This window comes from Echinops telfairi, unplaced genomic scaffold (assembly GCF_000313985.2).
Source record: "Echinops telfairi isolate 266 unplaced genomic scaffold, ASM31398v2 ScPeMD7_23;HRSCAF=83, whole genome shotgun sequence".
Classification (NCBI taxonomy): domain Eukaryota; kingdom Metazoa; phylum Chordata; class Mammalia; order Afrosoricida; family Tenrecidae; genus Echinops; species Echinops telfairi.
The window spans coordinates 23,019,651-23,040,853 of record NW_022103920.1 but is presented as its reverse complement, the minus strand read 5'-3'; the positions used below and the strand labels follow the sequence as shown (position 1 = coordinate 23,040,853).

At 45.4% G+C, this 21,203-nt stretch overlaps 1 protein-coding gene across 12 annotated transcripts in view; it reads right to left on the bottom strand.

Moving 5' to 3' along the window:
• Positions 1–21,203, bottom strand: part of CADPS2 (calcium dependent secretion activator 2) — a 382,815-nt gene that overhangs the window by 99,973 nt on the left and 261,639 nt on the right. For 7 of the 12 annotated variants that reach the window (XM_045288824.1, XM_030885179.2, XM_045288828.1 and 4 more), the window contains 2 exons: positions 4,045–4,148; positions 1,818–1,826 (listed from right to left, as the gene is read on the bottom strand). In XM_045288824.1, coding sequence (XP_045144759.1) covers positions 1,818–1,826; positions 4,045–4,148 — 113 coding nt within the window. The remainder of the gene's footprint in view (positions 1–1,817; positions 1,827–4,044; positions 4,149–21,203) is intronic. The other 5 variants (XM_045288827.1, XM_030885185.2, XM_030885176.2 and 2 more) reach the window with 1 other exon arrangement.

Here is a 21,203-nt window from a genome sequence, read left to right as displayed (position 1 = left end):
ATGTACAAGTGTGCTTGATACAAAGGATGTATGTATGGATTGTGATAAGAGTTATACGAGTCCCCAATAAAATGATTTAAAAAAAATGCTTCTTAGGAGTGCATGCCAGTGGAGGGGAAAATGAGGGCACAGAGAAATGAAAGAAATGGGAGAGGGGAGTCAATCTTTCTCTTTATGTTAAAATCCACCAGAACCTGGCTCACAGACTGATGTTTACAAGAGTATATCCGTGTAGCATCCTCCCTCTTCTGGCTCTGTTGTAGACGGCAGCCTGGGATAGAGCCAGTTGAAAAGCAGGGTGCATTCCGCATTTCCAGTGAACGGAGTGAACGCTATCTCTGTTCAAGGGACCCAAACCCATTGCCATGGAATTGATTTTGAGCCAATGTGAGCCTACAGGACAGAGTAGAACTGCCCCAGGGGGTTTCAAAGGCTGTAAATCTTTACAGAAGTGGACTGCCCCATCTTTCTTTATCTGACAGAGTGCCTGGTGGGCTCAAACCTGACTTTATAATTTGACATGAGCACCAAACCACTGCACTCCTGCAATGCCCTTCTTTAGCGCCTCCAGTCACTACTCAGGTAGACACCATTACATTTTAGGGCCCTGAAATCAAGATTTGGCTGCAATAAGAGGCAACAAAGTGTGCTGCAGCGTGAGCCGTGATCACCTTCAGTGTGCTCCCTCAGCCCCCTGTGCTCCATTCACGCTAGCAGAGCCCCAGGATGGCCTGAGGGAGAGAGACCGAGGCATTTCCATCCCTGCTAGGATGCCGAGCGACAAACCAGGTGGCAGAACCAGGGCCGGATGGCACTCTGTCCTTATCTACTTAAATTGGAAGTGTTACTACCGTTTCCAGGAAAGTGTTCGGGTCTGGAGGGTCGCTGAAGTCTTCTCCTAGGTATGAACCAGCTGTGCACCTCAGGCAAGTCACTAGGATCTCATCAGTATGATGGTTGGTCTGTGCCGAAAGCCTGTGGCTTCCCCATCAGGTACCACTGACACCTGTGGGCTTCGTCGGTGTGAGTGGCCTCTGGGGTGGACAGCCGTCAGAACGGTTTGACTAACATTTCTGGTCAGGCAGAGCCTCGTCACCTGGATGTGAGCCCAGTCTTCCTGATTGCCTGGCAAGGTACTTACACGACCTTTCTGAAGACAAGCGTAGGAGGAGAGGGTTAAAGGTCTTCAGTGGGAAGGCAGGGCTGTCTTCGAAGTAAGTTACGGTCAAAGACCTGAAGGACGTGAGACCTGCTTAACTAGGAAATTGCTGGCGGCTAGAGGCAACCCCCCTGCCTGTGAAGTGAACTGCCATCGTGGAGAGAAGGAGAGTGGCAATAAAAGGAACTGGCACTTGAGGCAGCTCCATTAACCTCCACCAAAGAGCCTGGTGCTCTTTCATGGAGGACGGACGCTCCAGCGAGACGACCAGCAGCAGCCAAGGGCAGTCCGCCCGTGCAATCTGAAATCTAGGCTGCAACCAGTCCAATTCACTCCCCGGTATCGTTCAGAGCAAATGGTAGACCTTCTGGTTAAAAAGAAGAAGAAATGAAAAAGCCACAAGCCAATACCCAAATCCGTACTCCCCTGCAGTTCGACTGATTTAGCTGGCCAGGAGCCATGCAGGCAGTGACCACCCAGTTTCCGCATGGAAGGTATGGCGAAGACTATCCTGAGCAAAGAGGGTCTGAGTCTTCTGAGTCCAGGGAAGGGCACCGAGTTAGCTTAAAATGAGTGAGAAGCAGCGTAAGCAGAATGGGTCCCATCTTATTATCACAGAGGAGAATTACAGAAAAACAGTGTAAACAATTTCACCTACCTCTCTTCCCTGAGGGAGTCCAAGAATGTGGAAGCATTGTGAAATGGAAAAATGCCACAGGGTTACAAATTATTTCCTTAAAACGAGGTCCTTATAAGAGGCTGTGTCTCATCATATGCTACCATGATTTTTTTTAATGAGTTAGAGCCATTCTGCTCAAGAATGTCAACTGTACTTTTGCAGACTAGCAAACGAGCGAGACTGTGTTTGTCAGGAGCACTTCTGTGACTGTGTGGTAGTCACAGTTTGTTGGGGTCACGGGGATGGTTCCGACTCAGGGTGTGCAGGGTAGAACTGCCCCAGGTGAACTTTCAGATGTGGCAGACCTCTCTCATGCGATGCAGCTGGTTGGGCTCAAACTGCCAACCTTTGGGTTAGTGGTCAAGCACTTAACCATCTGTACTGTGTAGGGACTCCTGACAGAGAGTTCTGGTTTTCCTTAGTACAGGGACATTAAGTGCTCCTTTTACAAAACTCTATAGGCCTATGCAGTGTACCCGCCTGGCTAAATTATAAACTAATTGGATGACCAATTAGAACCTTTCTTTAATCCGAAAAGGCCCAACACTCCGATGGTAACGCCTTTTAACAAAAGACAAAGACAAAACCTACATGTACTTTAACATATAATCGTGTTCATTGTAACACAGTAGTGATACTAGCTGGGGTGGGGGTGGGGCAACAACAAAACAACCTCCTGGGAATTCATTTCAAATTATTGAAGCAGCTGTTTCTTCAGTTTAAAATAAAATATCTATAACAAGTTCACACATGACAGATGCAAGGTAAAAACTAGATTCCACAGTGTGAGCTAAAAGCAGATGTTTTGAATGATCATATTTATAACCAGATACAATAAATCTTAGTTACTTAGATTACGGTTTCATGGACATACTTTTTTTCCCCAAGGAGTGGTTTGAAATGTAGTTCCTGTTGTTTCTTGAATTTCTGAGAATGAAGCTTTGTTCAATAATATTCTATGAATTCACCTGCAGCTGGTTTTTCTGATTCCGGCTCATTGCAGGTACTTCCTTGTGGATCAGAGGTTGTCGGAACACTAGAACTCATCTGACCCACTTAATTATACACATTTCTGCTATGCAAATGACCAAAACCTCGTGTTTTCATAAAAACACCCCTGGCTACTAGAGTGAGACTCTGAAGTCTTAGATTCAACAACTGGCCAGTAAAAATTTAGTCCAGGCTTCTAAAAATGGCTAGTAGATGATTATACTTTAAACAACGATAGACCATGTAGGTTTAATAAAGCTGTAAAGAAGGAGTGAGAGACTAGAATCATCAACAGACGCGTCTTCTCCGATTTTGTTGCTGCACGGTGTTATCTTGTTACCGCTCACTGTCCTTCACCATCATTTCCCAACTCAGGCAACTGGGGCATGGGGGAGAGCAAGGGATTTCCATCCGAAGGTGGGCTTTCTGTGTCAGCTGTATGTCTTACTAGTTGCCTGTCCTTGGAGCCGATCCCCCTCACACTTGCAGCCCCAGTCCCTGCCCTGGCAGATCAAGGTTTCACCCAGCGCTGCTATTATTAGGAATAAAAATGATCACATTACACAAGGGGGTTTCAAAAAGTTTGTGGGAAAATGGACAGAAAAGATAACGAAAAATTCCATGAGCTCATCAACATCTCTTTGTATAAGTATGCATCCATAGTAAATCCTGTGAAAGCCTGTGTGTGTGTGTGTGTGTGTGTGTGTGTGTGTGCACCTTTCTCTATCGATTAAAACCTGAGAAAGCTGGAAACACTGGAAGGCGGAGCCTGTCAGGGAAGGAGAACTCGTGTGTTTTCCACTAAATTGAGTACCAGGTTAGCGATCAGGCTCCTGGAAAAAACCTCACTGCAATCAGGTCGATGACACCTCTTACTGACCCTAGAGGACAGGATAGAGCTGTCCTTGTGGGTTTCCAAGACTGGAACTCTTTAGAGGAGTCAAATGCTTCATCTTTCTCCCCAGGAGTCGCTGGCTACTATCGACCTTGCAGATAGTAGCCCAATGCGTGACCACAGAGCCACCAGGGCTCCAATGCAAAGAGTGCACTATCAAACACGGTCTAAACAAGGGAGTCCTCCTGGGTCTCTGCTCCCGCCGGCTTCACTGCACTTGCTTTGAAAACATTCCAGTCATTTCTGTTGGTTCTCAGCTCTCTACAGTGTATCAAAGCTAAGCTTCCCCAGCAACAGTATCCCATTCAAGAGAGCCGTCACCTCAGAGTGATGCTCTTCGTTCTGCTGTAAGACTTCGATGCACAGCTCTGCTAGGCGGAGGGCCTCTTCTAGCTTTCTAGCGGGACTCGCTTGGTTCATGGTCTCTGTGGTAAAAAAACAACAACACAATAACTTTACCTTGAAGCCCAAAGCAAACTTCATTCTGAGAGCACACAAAGGGACCAGAATGTTGAAACAGAACAACAGAGGGTGCTTTGGAGACATCAGAGATGCACGAAATCCGCATGAACCCATTATTTCAAAACACAAAACCCAACCCAGGCCAGCTCACCAGATTGCAGTGTTTCCCTCACAAAGTCATCGCGGGGAATGGCAAGTGCTTTGCCATTTAGCATATAAGAAATAACAGGTGCAAGCGGCATACTAGCTGCTCAATTTCTGCAACAAACACGTTATAATTCTGCTCAAGGTCAGGAACACAAAGAGCATAGATACCACAGTCTTTTGCTTTCCTCTGTATTGTATTCTCCATCCAATACCATTCTCGCCAGATGAGACATCCCTGGCATTCACAAGACCCAGGGTTCTTTTTGCTGCTATTTAAAATCCCAGCCGCAAATATCTATAGTTTGTGTTGATCTTAAATTCAAAAAGTACAAAGTCACCCCAAAACAACTCTGGCAGCCTGCAATGAACAGATTTCCTCCCTTCAGCCCCTGCCCACCTTCCTCCTCCAACAAGCACAGGGCGCTTTGAAGCTGAAGGTCCTTTTCAGCGTAGAAACTGCTATAAAAAAAGCCAAGCCCCACTAAGAGTAAGCGCAGCTACCTGAGATGCAGCAGTAGAGAAGGCAAAGGAGATGGCTCACACACTGGCAGCATTTGGTACCCTCCTAGGGTGGTATTTTTCAAATGTATACATGGGAACCACCGGAGGGTCCTGTTTAAATGTGGGTTTGGATTTAGTATCTTAGGGGTGGAAGGGCAGATTCTCGGCAGGGGGTGTAAGGGGTCCAAAGCCCCGCTTTCAAAGCTGAATGTGGAGAATAGAGTTTCCAATAAGGACAGTGCAGATACATATTCCCTTAGACTCTCAGGCTCGACCCCGCCCCCTAAGGAGATTGTACTTTGGACATGTTATCATGATAGACCATTCCCTGCAGAAGGACTTCATGCTTGGTCAAGCTGAGGGGCAGCGGAAGTGAGGAGGATCCTTGACAAGATGGACTATAACAATGGGTTCGAGCATAAGGACAATGGTGAGGATGGTGCAGGACCGGGCAGTTTTCTCCTGCCGTACACAGAGTCACGAGGAGTTGGGACTGACTGTGTGACACCTAGCCACCACAACTGGCCTCAGAGAGTCCAATGAGCACAACCACAGGAGGTGGTCAGGAAGGGAAATCAAGTGTTGAGAAAACAGAGCTCTGTCTTTGAAACACAAGGAGTCATTTTTCTTTTGGCAGCTACCTACCTCCGCATCCCCTACCCCCACTCTTCTCATATGCTCCTCACTGAAATGTCTGCACTGAATGGGGAAGCCCCTCCTCCATCGAGCCTATCGTAATGTGTCCTCTCCATCATCTGTCTGACCACACGCTGGTGGCTGCATTATGGCTAGGGGGCTGGACGCTGTGCCACTGGTCTTTCAACCACCATCAGGATCCCGCATGATGGAAAGGTCACTTATGGAGCTTCCAGACTGAAACAGGCAAGCCAGACTCCGGTGGTGTTTTTTCCAAGTTCAGCCAGAGAATCCTGCCTGATAAGAGTGATAGAAGATTCGTCCCTAGAAGGAAGGTCCTCAAGATGCACAGACCTGTGGCTGCCACAGTGATCTTGATCATATCGACACGCCTGCAGATGGCCTGGAATTGGGCAACCTTTCCTTCTGTTGTACACGGTCGCTGGCACCTTGATGTCAACTAACAACAAATTTGTTCCTAAGGGATGCACCATGATGCAATGGAAGAGTCTATGATGTTTGCAGCGTGGGCACCCAACATTTATTAAAGGCTTACTATGGACGCAGGGCGAGGGAATATAGGTGAAGATTTGCATAAAGTACACGTGGAACCGTAACAACATCTCACTCTAGGGACTATATTTCCCAGAACCCCCTGCTGCCTTAGAGGAGCCTTTAAAATAAAGTGTGGGGCAACAAAAACTTGGCCAGATTGTAAATTCTTACAGAGGAGTCCACCTCACCCATCTGATTCCTGAGAAATGATTGGGGGGTTCCAATTTCTGACCTTGTGGTTGGTCGCTCAGTATGGATCTGACTATGCCACCTTGACACATGATGTTTGGTCAAGTTGAAGGGCAGCATAGAAGAGGAAGGCCCTTCAAGAGATGCACTGGCACAGTGGCTGCAGCAGTGGGCTCACACAGGACGATTATGAGGATGGTGCAGGAGGGGGCCGTGTTTCCTTGTGTTGTACAAAGGGTGGCTATGAGTCAGAACTGACCTGTCAGCACCTAACACCAACAGCAACTGACATCAAAGAGTCCCACGTGTCATGAGCTGGTCAGACACCACAAAACCGAGAGCGCTTGTGAGGGACTGGCTGGGTGGAGTAAGGAGAAACGTTATGACATGACGTTGATTGTAAACAACTCAGCTTCAAAGAATTGTAGCTGGAGGGAAACTTAGACACAAGCGATCAAGTATTCCATTGGATTCATAAATCCCGGTCCCTTCCTCACACAGGGGAGAGTCAGGCGGCTCAGGTTATCGCATTGCAGCCTGTTGCACTTGGGGGTAGCTCTACCTACTGTTGTCTGCATCAGACAGAGAAAGCGGTCAAGTTTGGAAACAAGGTAAAGCAAGTGTACCAGTGATGCTGGGATCCAGGGGGGACTGCGGAACACAGATGCTTTGGGGTGGACCTTGGGGAAGTGTAAGCCTGGAGCATGCTCCTAAAGCAACCTGAGTGAAAAGAGGAGGCTACTCTAGAAAAAAAGGCAAAGGTACCACAGGAGTGTAGGGGGTGCACTTCCAGTGGACGGTGATGAGGCAATGGGTACAAACTTGAACATTTAGGGTGAGCCTACCAAGTGTCAGGTACAGTCGCTAGCACTGTTCATATTGATTCTCCTAACAACTGCAAGTTGTATGGTTTCATAATTCATATGCTCACAGGTGCTTGGATAGATGAAACACAATAGCTATTAAGTAGTAGAGGTGAGACTTGATCTTACTGGAGGTGTTTAACTGTACTTTCCTAGATTGGCAAGTATTGATGAATGTTATGTTCCTAAATTATTATTATTATTTCCCCTAAATTATTATAGAAAAGTTTTTTGGAAAATTGTACTCACAGTAATTTCCAACTCTCAAGAGGTTATCATTTACCTTTATTAATTTCTCTATTTTTAGATTGGGGGTCTTATAAAGGAAGTTCTTAGGGGTTTAAGGATAGACTTGGAGTGGGGCAGGGAGTTATAATCCCCTTATAACTATATCCCCAGTTTCATGTGTAGTGGAATATTTGGAGGGAGAAGGATCGGGGACTTTCACCTATAAACCAAACAAATTCTGAAGCAGATGATCTCCAAGCTTCCTTCCAGCTAAGAGATTCTGAAGTTCCTATTAATTTAAGGCTTGGCCTTCTTGATAACACAGGTTTTCACTGTGTTTATATAAGCTTATATCACGTGTTATTCAGAAGGAAAAGGAGCACACTAGTTTATCTTTTATTATGGAAGAGGAAATTAATTTTCCTATATAGTACATGATTTGAAGAATCTTTACTACTATTTGCTGCTTAGGGATCCATGACCCCAATTTGCAAATTAGGAAAGAGGAGGAGGGAGTTAAAAAGGATATCCAAAGTTACACAGTAAGGCTGAGATGAGATTGAAAATCCTACCTTTGGTGTCATATAATGACTTGAGTTCTATTTATTTTCAGTTACCTGTAACAGGAGTTACATATATTATGTGTATGTATAATAAACACGAGAGGGCTGAAAAAAAATCCATTATCTTACAGTTCAATTTTTCTACAAGCATTTCAAAGTCTACAAACACACACACACACACACACACACACACACACACGAAGTTGTTACACGCTGCTGAGACCATGCCAGTTTACAGTGTGACCCTATAGGACTGAACAGAACTTCCCTGTAAGGTTTAACAGGATGCCATCCATAAGGCACCGCGTCTTTCTCCCATAGTACAGCTGGTGGATTCGAACTGCCAATCTTCTTAACACTTTAACTATGGTGCCACTGGGGCTATGTAAATCTATTTCCATAACTAAAGGTTTGAGGAGTTTGAAAAGTCACCATTTCGGTAGCCACAAGACTGTAATAATCGGGGGTGGAAAATTACAGGAACCCCCAAACGCATTTCTGGTTAACTGTGATTATGTCGAACCCAGCTTTTACAGGTGTCATACACTCTGAGTGTCCTTTGTTCCCCAGAAACTTAAAAGCCGTCAAAACTATTTTCGTCTTCGTAGATTAAATTTACTGCGAGGACCGAAACTATACTTGAACATAATGACCACTCTCATACTTTAAATAAATAGCATTTTGATCAAGGACCTGCCATCTCTGCTTATCCCCCATTTGATTCTGGCCAAGAAGTTTAATGCATTTTCTAGTCAAACTCCATTAGCTCACAAGGTTATCAACAGCTCCATTAAAAATCTGAACACTGAATAGTTCAGAATGTTTCCTTAAAATGTTCTCTCTCTCTTTCGGTTGTCGCCACATTGCCGCAGCATCGCAGATGTCTCCAGATTCTTCAAGCTTCACACCCGGTTGCTGACTGTTGTAATACATTTCAAATAGTGACATTTAAAACAAATATGCCTAAAGTAGCAAGGCTTCCCGATGAATTTCAATGTGTTGCTCTTGGCGATCATCCTTTTCCTTTGTGGAACATTTCTTACTTTCCTATGATAATACTTCTTGCTCCCCAAAGCAATTCCTCTGGGCGATACCTCTGCACATTTGAGAAGTGAGCCCACAGCAAGAAAGGTCGGAAGGTGGAAACTTGTAAGAGGGAGAACTCCCAGACCGATTTGCTTTGCTGGGGTACCTTTCACTGGCATCCACCTGCTTTTAGGGTCCCTGTGCTTCCAGCCCACTCTCTTTGACTATCTCCTTTCTTGCCACTTCCCACCTAAGTCTCTGGTGGTAGAGGCACCAGTGAGCTCCGTGAAGGCTGTAGGAGGCTTGGGGGAAAGACTTGTCTAATCACGTCAGTCCCCTTTTCTCCGTTTGTGGTATGTAGATGACACATCTGACCTTCATCATTAGTGGACCAGCAGCACTATCAATAGAAGGAAGTTCGGTAATAAAGTCAGACGGAGTGAATGCAATGCTTCTCCACGTACACAAACGGACTAAGAAAGAGGATGTGTCGGCAGAGGCTTTCAATTGCTAAGGAGGGTCTTCAGAATGGCATTCTCTAGGTGGGCACCCTGAGCTCAGTGCCTTTAGGTCAGAGATAGTTAGAATCCATGTAACTTGGAGGATTCACCCTTTGCCCCTCTTCCCAAACAGGAAAGAGCTCATGATGGTGTTGGACTGAAGGATGATGGCAACAGTTGCAGTCCATGCTGCGGGGTTCCCAGACTGCAACTCTTTCCAGGAGTAGAAAGCCTCATAGTTTCCCCTTGGGGTGGTCAGTGGTTTGGAACCACTGGCCTTGCAGATTGCAGCCCAGCGCATAACCCCTATGCTTCCAGAGCTTCTCTGAAGGCCAGCTAAAATGTATCAAATAAGAGTGCCTGGATATGCAGTCATGCTTGGTTCTCCATCATTCCCAATTTGGGGCCCCTGGATGATTCCACAAACATCTACTAGGGGCTGTGCTAGTGATGCAATACGATGAGGAACATGATGATATTTCTGTCTTTGAAGAATGTATGTAATATCTTTTCCAAACCCAGTGATAGGGTAGGGTGTGCCTGCATACCATCCATTTTGATCAGTATGAGTAAGTTTGGTAATAAAGCCAGACAGGGCATGAATGCACTGCTCTCAGCATACATGAATAGGGTAAGAAATAGATGTGCCCGCAGAAGGTTTTCAATGGCTCCAGGGGGTTCTTGAGAATGAATTTATTCTTTGGCAGGGGTGGTGGTGGTGAGGATTTTAGGTCAGAGAAAGATTGAATCTAACATGGAAGTCTTCCCTCTTGTCCTCTTTCTCTACTGGAAAGAATTCACTTATTCTTTGGTTGCTTCTTGCTCCCCCTAACAACAAAAACCAGATAGCCAGGGGGAGGGGGGTCACAGGGGGTGAACAGACCTGAGATGAGAAACATGAATGACTTCAGGAGGAACGGTATGGGTAAATGCCGGTCCGGGAAGCCAGAGACGAAGTGGGAGAAATGACTCTGTCCAGGGAAGGGAGTTAAAGGAAGAGTCATGGGGTGAGAGTCGCAGGGAGATCAGCAACTCAGGGCACTCTGGAGGCCCATACAGGGAGGCTGCACCTTGCGAGGTTCAGAAGAACAAGGATATTGGACCGAGGTCAAGGCTTCTCTTTTTCCCCCCCACTTGTAATCCCCAAGGTCAAGAGGCAAACACTGTCAGCCTCCTTTGTAGTCTGTTGTTTGGTTCCTGCCATTTGACTTCAACTGACAGTGACCCTATGTGTAGCGAACAAAACATAGTCTGGTCCTGGGCCATCCTTGCAATGGTAGGCTTATCTGAGTCCACTGTTATAGGCAGTGTATCAGTCTATGTTGTGGACCTCTTGGTCACAACTCTTTATATCAGGCATGATGGCCTCCTCTAGGGTTTGCTCCCCCCTAATCATATGTGGAAAATGATGAAGTCTCACCCGCTTCACTTCTCAGGGGCATCCTGGCTGCAATTCTGTGGACTCCTGTAAGGAAGATTTAGCTATGCTCGGACCCAGATGAATAGATAGTGAAAACGAGCTCTCGATTTCCCTTCTCGCTCATCTACCCAAAAGAAAGTAGTGACTGACTGCTTCTTCCTCCCATCCCACCCCAGCTGACGTGCTGCGACCTCGAATGAGATAAAAGACCCTGAACGAGATGGGTTGGCACAGTGGCTGCACCAAGGAGCTCAACCATATTAACGATTGTGAGGATGGTGCAGGGCCAGGCAGTGCCTTCTTTCTGTTGTACACAGGGTCGGTAAGTGTTGAAACCCATTCAATGGCACCTAACGCCAACAGTACATGCACATAAACAATGCTGTGGGGCACAGAACAAATTCGCTTCCCTTAGAGATCAGAAAAGACTTCAGCTGAGCCATCCCCTCCTTGTTGGACGCCTCTGTGTATTCACAAATCCCTTTACACCCGCCTGACTGGCTCGGGGAATTTTCACCTGCTCCTCAGTAAAGAGGTAGCCTGAAAGGCATGGCTTTGGGCAGTCAATCCGAGGGAAAGAAAAGTGCTACAACGAAGGAGGATTCTAGCCCCAAACCACACACTGAATGTACCAAGCTGGTATTTCCTGGGCCCATTTTCACTTGTCACAGTTATGCATCGTCTGAATCTTCACTCGTCTGGGATCACCCTTCTTCTTCTTGGACTTGACCCATTCTGAATGACGATGAGGTTAGAAAGACCAAATGTTTTGGCCCATGCTTCTGTTCCAGGCAGAGAAAGTGTTATATGTGGGAACAGAATGGTGCCAGCTCTCAGAACAACTGAGCTCCAGGGAGGAGTAATCCTGGCCAGACCTCAGCCTGTATAGACCTTCTTTTCCCAGGAGGGAAAGTGGGGTGGGTGGGAAATCAGATACTTTCTCCCACATGAAACAAAACAACCCCTCCCCCAACAGCTACCACTTGCTCTAAAACTTTGACTGGTTTAGAAGATTCTTCAGAACACTTTGGGTTTACGAGCCTAGAGGGAAGGAGTGTAACTTGCTGGCTAAGAGGATTGACACAGACTCTGGAGAAGGATGTTTGCTAGACTCAATTCCCCAAAGGCCATCCTTCCTGATATTTGCCCTCCTGTCTGTCGCAGCCCCCAAACCTGATTGTCAGCTAATTCAAGAGAATGCTGCATCATTGACTCTCTCTTGGCTCAAGAGGTTCTGCAGGCAGTCCTACCAGCACCAGCATGCACCTTGCTATCGTCAGTGTATGGTGGATCTTCAGTCTAGCCCAGTGGTTCCCCGCTTCAGCGGGCATCAGAATCACCCAGAGGATGTGGTAAAACACAGTCTGCTTCAGCATCTACCTGCTGAGTTTCTGAGTCCCTAGGTCTGCAGCCAGGTCCAGGACTTTGCATTTCTAACAAGGTCCCCTGGTGGGACTGATGCCACTGGCTAGGGAATGTACTTTTAGAACTACTCGTGTTTATGAAAACCAAGATAAAAACAATAGCGACTGGCATCAGAATGGCCTCAATGGCAGTTTTTTTGGGGGGGATGGTGGGCTACCTAAAAATGCAACATATTTACATAAATCTCCTTTTAAAGAAGAGATGATATATATATACACATATGTACATATATAGGTAGATAGATATATTTTCAGAATCTAAACACTTTGTATATGTCTATGGGGTCATATGTATGAGGCCTAGGGAAGCACTCAGTGCTCACTGAGCAGGAAGAGTGGCTTGTGCCCTCCAGCCATTCTGCGGGAGAAAGGTGTGGTACCTTGTTTCTATATAGACTGCAGTCTCAGAAACCCTCTGGGGCAGTCTTACTCTATTCTAGAGGGCCACTTGCTTTCTTGTTTTGTTTACAAATTTGGACAGTCTCTTATTTGATCAGAAATAACAAATCCAGGGTGTTATGGCCTCCCCTCACCGTTTAAAAATCCACGAGGACACGAATGCCACAGTTGTTTGGAAACAAGAGGTCTGTGGCCTCCTAATTCCAGGGCCCCCTTAGGGACCGACTCATCTAATGACCCTGTCATTTAAAGCAACAGTTCCAGGTAATATCTCCTTGGAATTACCCATGCTAATGATACGGTGCTTTGGAATAATTGTCCTGTGGTCGCAGTCACATTAACGACTTTACCTCGATTATCTTTCTTTCACATCAATAAATCCGCTTCCAAACCAACGGCCAGTGGTGGTGCCAAGGCGCACTGGCCCCTGGCAGCCAGAGTGGATTCAAACTGAGCAATCTGTGCCAGTCTGCAGTATGCAATGACCTATGAGGGACGGGCCATAAAAAGGCAGGACCATACAAGTAAAAACTGCCTGTGACGCTAGGCGAGGCTTTAGCCTGCTTCCCTCTTAAGAGCTTTCAAATAATGGATGGTGATGAGATTACGGGGGTCTGCACACAAACATTTAATACATGGCTTTGAGAAGCGATTTGACTTCCCAGAGCCAAGAGACACGTGTGTCTGCCTTGGTTTGACTTTCATCGGTGAAGCTGAGAAGCCTGAGTTTTTACATGGCAATTTCCAGCGTGTCTGGCTGCAAGAATCTGGGGCGCCTAGAAAAAGAACGCCTTTCACATAAGCCGCTTGGTTTTGTTTTTATCTTCTCCAGGTAACTCTGGCTAAAACAATGTGGTCAGAATCTAATGACAACATCGAAGTTTGCCACCAGTTACTTTGCTAGCCAGTTGCCTAATAGAGAGTTTTTTCTAAAGACTGGTCTTCAGACAGGCCACGCATGTCTGGATGGACACACACACAGACACAGACGTTCAATAGCTTAAATTAAGTGGGCCTTTCCCTGAGGTCACTGTTATTTAAATATATGTCCTACCCATTGCTCTTCAGTATAGAGTTGGAAATCATCTTAATAAATCACAACAATAATGATGGCCATGTCATCATTCAATTACTGTATCACTAAGCCCTACAGTGGAGCAGAGGTGGCACAGTAGTTCCAGCTGGGCTGCTAACTACAAGGTCAGCAGTTTGAAACTACGTGCCGCTCTATGTGAGTTACAGTCTCGGAAACCCACAGGGGCAGTTCCACCCTGCCCTCTAGGGTCGCTGTGAGTCAGCATCGATGTGCTGGGAACACGAAAGGCTATAGCATCTTTAGAGCGTCCTGGTGGCACCATGTTAAAGCCGTTACACTGTTAAACAGTTTAAGCCTATCAGTGGCTCCAAGGAAGAAACGCCCCGAGAATCTGCTCCGATAAAGATTCTACCCAGGAAACCCCTCTGAGCAGCTCCAAGGCACCCAGTATGGTGACTATGACTCCCCAGGGACTCAACAGCACAGGCAACAAAGCATCTTTCATTGCCTGCCCATTCCTTCCATTTACCTAGGCCAGCCTTTCCATTGTCCACTCTTACCTGTTTCCTGCCTAAAAGAATGCACATCGTCTCCACAGGTACATTCTCAGATCCTCTCACGTCTTACTACTTCTGAGGAGAAAAGCTGCTTATGAACACTGGGGTGACGGTGGAAGGGGCTATAACTGGCAAGGCAGGGCCTCCTGAGATGCTGGGATGAAGAGGGTCTGTGTCAGACTCCAGAGGTATGTCAGCTGGGAGGCCAGTGGAGGGAGAAAGGAAACAGGCTTGGGTGCTCGAGAACAGGATACAGCCTTGGGTACCAAGAAATGTCTCCAAGGATCTTGGTGTCAACACGGACGTATTTGTTTGCTCTGGCACAGAACATCTGCAAAAGCAGCCAACGCATACGTTAGTAGGAAACACATATCTGAGGCGAAGGTTCTGCAAGAGTCTCGGGGCTGGGTAAGCATGGAGTCCAGGTGTAGAGCACAGGGCTGTGAGAGGGGCCATCCCGAGTCGTCCTCTGACTTTACTGTCCTGGGCCAGCAGACAGCTGTGAATCTGTGTGTATTCGCCGAGGCCACAGACAGGGCTATTTTACAGGTTTCCTCTTTGGAGAAGAGACCCTGGCCTTACAGAAAGGTGCAATTGGGCCTCTTAGTTTTGTTCTGGAAGCTCCAAGGCTGCTTTGCTATGGCCGACAATCATGAACCTCCTAGCATTTCATCGGTACAGGCTTTGTGTGCTTACAAACCCTGCTGAGCAAGAAAGTGCTAGGATTCTGTCAGTTTGCATTACTCCGGTCTTGTCCAATTGGAAAAGACTTTTGTCTACACCTGAACTACTCGGATTAACAAGGTGCTTCTGGAGACAGGCTGTTATACGTCACCCGGTTTACCTGTTGACACGTGTTAGTAAATATAACAGCCGGGGGTCACCCATCAGTTGCTTTCAAAGCCTAGCTTTGGAGCACGACTAATTCTACAAAACCGTTAGTTAGTAAAAGGAAGGAGGCTTGTCATCTCAAGCGAATCCCATTCCCCACAGCAGAGAAACAAACAAACGAATGAAACACCCAACACACGAATGGCATGTTGTCCAGGGAGCTGAGCAAGCTGCCAGGCTGCTGGAGGCCTTTGTGTTGAAGATCCGTGGTGACGTCCCCAGGCATCTTCCGAGCTAGGAGGCGAGACTCTAGTAGGAGCTGCTCAGAGTTACAGCCCTTGGCCTAGGGACGAACTCCCAGTTGGGAGCCTGCCAAAGGAGACAGCAGAAAAATGATGGACTTTTGCAGGTTTTGACTTTTTAAAAATATTTTTGCTTTTCTTTTGGGTCTTCCACAAATATGCGCCATCAAAGCGACTGCACCAATGAGTTTCCATCATGTACTTACAGGTTAAGTACACGATTACATGTAACAGGACTTACAACACACATGCTCTCTCTGCACACGGAGGAATTTTAAAGATGACAATTATTCAGTAAAGATTTTTTTTTACAATTGGTTGCATACTTTTTCTTTTTAAAAATTTTAATAAATTATTTTATTTGGGGCTCTTACAATAATCCATACATCCCTTGTATCCAGTACATATGTTGCCTTCATCATTTCCAAAACATTTTCTTTCTACTTGAGCCTTTGAGTACTCTTTTTTCTCCTCCCACCCTTGTGAACCCTTGATAATTTATAAATTATTTTTATTTTCATATTTTACACCAGGAATCCTCAAGCTTTTTAAACAGGGGGCCAGTTCACTGTCCCTCAGGCCATTGGAGGGCTGGACTATAGTTTAAAAAGAACCTATGAACAAATTCCTATGCACACTGGACGAGTCGGCTGCTAAGCAGGACAGGCAGCGGCGGCAAAAACACCCTGCGGCGGATAAATGTCCTGCGCGGGCCACATATGGCCCGTGGGCCGTAGTTTGAAGACCCCTGTTTTACACCATCTGCTGTCTCTCTTCATTCATGTTTCTGCTGTTTGTCCCCCTTGGCGGGGGCAGGGGAATGTTATACATCAACCATTGCTATTGGTTCCCCCTTCCTCTCCCTTCTCCCCCTACCTTCCCCCTGTGTTCATGGTATCACTACTCTCAGTATTGGTCCTGAGGGGGTTATCTGTCCTGAATTCTGTGTGTTGAAAGCTCATATCTGCACCAGTGTACATGCTCTGGTCTAGGCAGGTTTGTAAGATAGAACTGGGGTCATGATAGTGGTGGGGGGTGGTGGGGGAAGCATTAAAGAACTAGAGGAAGGTTCTGCTTCATTGGTGCTATACTGCACCGTGGCTGGCTCATCCCTTCCTTGTGACTCTTCTGTGAGGGAATGTCCAATTTTCTACAGTTGGGCTTTGGGTTTCCACTCTGACACCCTTAGTTCACATCAAAATGGTTGTTTGTTTTGGGTCTTCTGAAGCCTGATCCCGTTGACACCTTGTGATCACACAGGTCGGTGTGCTTCTTCCATGTGGGCCTTGTTGCTTCTCTGCTAGATGGCTGCACGTTTAACTTCAAGCCTTTAAGACCCCAGATGCTATATCTTGTAATAGCCAGGCACCATCAACTTTCCTCATCACATTAGTTTATGCACCAATTTTGTCTTCAGAGATATTTATCAGGTTATCAGAACAAAGGGTTCTTGCGTTAAGGGAGGATTTGAGTAGAGGCCCAATGTCTGTCTGTTACCTAATACTTAGTCTATAAATATATGTACATAGACCTATATCTCTATTGTTATATATTAATACAGCTACATATGTGCACGCCTATGTTTATACCTCTATAAATGTCTTTTGCCTCCTAGTTCTTTCCTCTATTTCTTTTCCCTTTCCTCCTGTCCCACTATCATGCTTGACCTTCATTTAGCTCTCTGTACTTCCTCTCGGCTACATTGCACTTGATTGAACCCCATCAGGCATTCTATGCTTTCCTCACCATTGATTTTAGATCTCTTACTAAAGAAAAATTTTGAAGGGTGGTAAGATTTTTCCAGACCCCAGTGGAATCTGGTGTGTTTTCCATTAAGTCTCCCTGATGCCTTATCTTGTGCAGTCACTTTATCTTATTTCATGCATCTTATTATTACTTCTGAACAGTCCCTGTGAATCCAGACAATGAAGAGAGCCTCCGCAGCTCCTCTCTGGTGTGTGTGAAGCAGTTCCCCCACCGCCCCTCTTGCAGCAAAGTCCATGGAGAAGATGAAGTAACTCAAATGGGGTGTGTCATGTTTTATAAGGAAACAAAAATTGTTTCGACAAGAAAGAATACATACAAATTGGAGAATAATTTAGAACATACAAAAGTCTCAATTGTGGGCAGCTACAATAAAGAGAAGGGAGCCCTGGTGGCATCATGGGTTACACATTGTGCTGGTAATCCCAAGGTCATCAGTTCAAACCTACAGTTGCTCTGAGGGAGACAGACGATGCTTTCTGCTCCCATAAAGACTAGCCATGTCCAAAGTGAGTTAGTATGATTTATAATAGTACTTAAAAGGATGGCTAATCTGAATACCTTAGTGTGCACACATTAGATAGACTTGGGCATGTCTGGGTAGTGGTGTTAAGGACAGCCAACGCAATAAAGTATGGTGCTAAGAACAGGTGCACATGAGTGGTTTAAAATGAACATTTCCATCGAATGATGCTAGATGACAGAATCAAAGTAATTTCTCAGTATCAGGTTAAAAAAAACACCTTATCTTTTTATATAATGTAAACACTTTATTGGCCATTGGAAAATACCTAGACCTTGTTTATAGTGCAGTAACAATGTTCAATTTGGTACCTCTCCACATGACCCCAAACAGTACAACTCAAACAAATATACATGTGAGTATGTGTGTGTATGCATACATAAACACATATATACATACTCATAGATATATACATACACAATGAGTATATATGTATGTGTATATGTATTTATACGTATATAAAATCTCCCTATTGTTCTGGAGCTTAAATATACTAGCAAATTTATATAATGTTCACAAGTGTCCTACAGAAAAAGATAGTTGTTCTCTGCTGTAGAGCCAGGTTGTATCCACGTGCCTTTGTTCTCAAATAGGAGGTGATGGAGAGCAGTAATAGCCACAGACTTTTGACTCTCCAGCCTGGGTCCCACCACCCCCGTGACAATGCCCGCAAGAAGCAGAGAGGAAATTGTTGAGCTACCTGTTAGATTCTTCAAGGGGGAAGAGTCTCGGCTTTGAAGGCACACACTTTGTAAAGTGTTGCCAGTGCTCAAGGGGAGCCAAAAGTTCTGGCCTGTTATTTAGACATCTCAATTCATGCACTATAGAAACCATACCTAGAAAAGCTTAACTCAAATTTATGGAGACCCACACATTTCTGAAGAGCAGCACTGGTCATCTTAGACACAGTAGGAAGACGCTCTACACTGACAACCAAGAGTGACGCTCATACCTGTTTCATTTCCATCGACTCGGCTCCTGGGCATGCTACAGAACACACCCGTTCTCAAGCAGAACAGCTTTCATTTATTTGTTTATTATTGATCAGTGCACTCTGACAATGGAGTGCCGAATTAAAACGCCACCAGATAGCAAACATCTCTTAATGACATAAGAACCGCCACGGTGAAACGTCTCTTCTGAAAGTAAGCGAGCTCCCTGGCCCTCTGGGAATGCATCTCTAGCCTGTTCAACTGAGCCTCTGAAGAGGAATGTACTGGGGTTAGACCCGGGAACTTGGCAACCAAGGGCCCAGAAATATTCTCATCTCTCACAAACGCACTGCCGACTCAATCCAGGCAACCACTTGCTGAGGCGTCTCCACTGGCAGCCCAGGCACCAAGGCCACACAGAAGATGGCAAGTCAAGGGCAAGCTCTAGTGAGCAGTCATCATCTTAAATTAACAACTGGGTACACAGTTGCTCAGAGAAAGCAGAACCAGCTATCAGATTTATTACTGCCATTTTGTCTCCAGGACATTGTTTGAATTCAAGGACAAATGGTTTCTTGTTTAAAAATAATCATTGATTTGCATCAACAAGGTGTGTGATTTTTTAAGAAAGGTGCTATTGGGAAAATGAAATTCCATTGTCGTTTTAGACTAGATTTTACACAAAGAGGATCCCTGGCTTCTATCAACAGCGCAGTCAGCTACAGAGCTAAACCTAAGGAGGAAACGGATTGGTTTTGCAGCAGTGCAAATCCAACATTTCTGAACCAGCCATCAAAAGGAGACCCCGCCACTCAACTGAATGGCGTTATTTCATAACCTCTTCTGCTCCAAAAATCCCTTTCCAGAAATTTGAAGTGCTCAAAATGACTTTTCTGTTTTCATGAAACACAGGCAAATAACTCCTGAGGAAGGATGGAGGCCATCAGTAAGGTCATGTATCCAATCCAAGGTCCTGTTGCATCCAATCAAATGTTCGAGAATCTCTTTGTAAATATGTCCAAGCAAAGGAGAACTTTCAGAGTTCCCAACGATGGAAGAAACCAAACCAAACCTGAATGAACTGCTGAATTACAGAAGCAATGAAATCAGGTGAGGTTACTGGGCCGTGTTAATGCCATCGCTATCACTAACTTTTGGCCTCATTGATCCTTGTGATAAGGGCAGGGGTTTCTAATTTAATTTTTCCAATCTCATTATTTTCAAGTGCTTAGTTTTTGACCTGGTTAATCATTCATAGGCTGGTTTGAATGGTATTTGTACACCAGTTTACAGATATTCTTTCTGCCATCCACTGCCCGATAACTCTCTGCTCTAAACTCATCTGTTTATTCAACCAATATTTATTCAGGACCCCCTATTCGTCAGCACTGGGGATAGAGCAAATTATTGGAAGACAAAAATCTCTGCCCTAGCACAGGATATGGGTTTTGATCAAAATGAAGGAAATTGTGGAAAGGAACTTGAAATTTTGATTGAAAACCTGACATCTTAGACACATCGAGACACTGAGACTGAAGAGTCTCCTCCAACTATTAACTGGAAACAACTTTTAAACCTTAGTCAAAACTAGCCCACAAAGTCAACTTTCAACAAGAGAATGGTCTAGCTCCATAAACAAAGATTCCCTGCCTTGAGCACTGCACCCTTTGAGAGAAATATATATATCCTGTCAACATGATGACAGTAACTTTAAAGACCAGATGAGAACTTTAAGAATAGAGAGGCTAAGTCAATAATGGTAAAACCACATGGCCAGAGACATCGAGAATTCAACCACCATGTAAAGTACATCAAAGGTGTCAGTGTGTTGAACACGCAAGAACTGTTGATTGGGTGTATGCTTTGTTGTATATATTTTTCACACAAACACACACACACACACCACTCTGTCCTCATAGAGCTAACATCTAGAACACGATTTATAGTAGATGTTAAGTGCTATGGAGAAGAATAAAGCGTGAGAAGGAGAGAGAGATTCTCAGTTATGGGGCAGGAAGTTTGCAGATTTTACATCACTTTCAATAATTGACACCCTAAGGTCTAATGTGAAGCCCTGGTGGCGAAGTGGCTACATGTTGGGCTGTGATATGCATGGTCAGCAGTTCAAAACCACTAGCTGCTCCATACGAGAAAGACTGGGCTTTCTAGTCCCGCAGACAGTGACAGGGTTGGAGCCCCCCAGGGTGTCACTCTGGGCCAGTGTTGACTCTGGCAGCAAGAAGCTCCAGTATGGAAGTAAGTGCAAAGATTCTGATTATGGAGTCCAGCTCTTGCTGTTCCATGGGCCTCACTGCCCTTCAGCTGCCTTGGCTTCTGAGTCCTGGAAACGTGGCTTGAGCAGAGCGGCAAGAGTTAAATACCCACCGACTCTCAAGACCAAGTAGTTGAAAAAGAAGACTATCTCATGAATATATTTTGAGATGATAGCATTGTGAATGTAATGCCACGCCATAAAAGAGATTTCTTCTATTACTTTGGCCTCTTTTATGTAATGCCTGGGAAATGTAAGTTCCTTGTATGGCTATAGAGAGTGCTAGCCACCTCACTGAGTTTGACTCATGGCAACTTTAAAGGACATAGTAGACCTGCCCTATCGAGTTT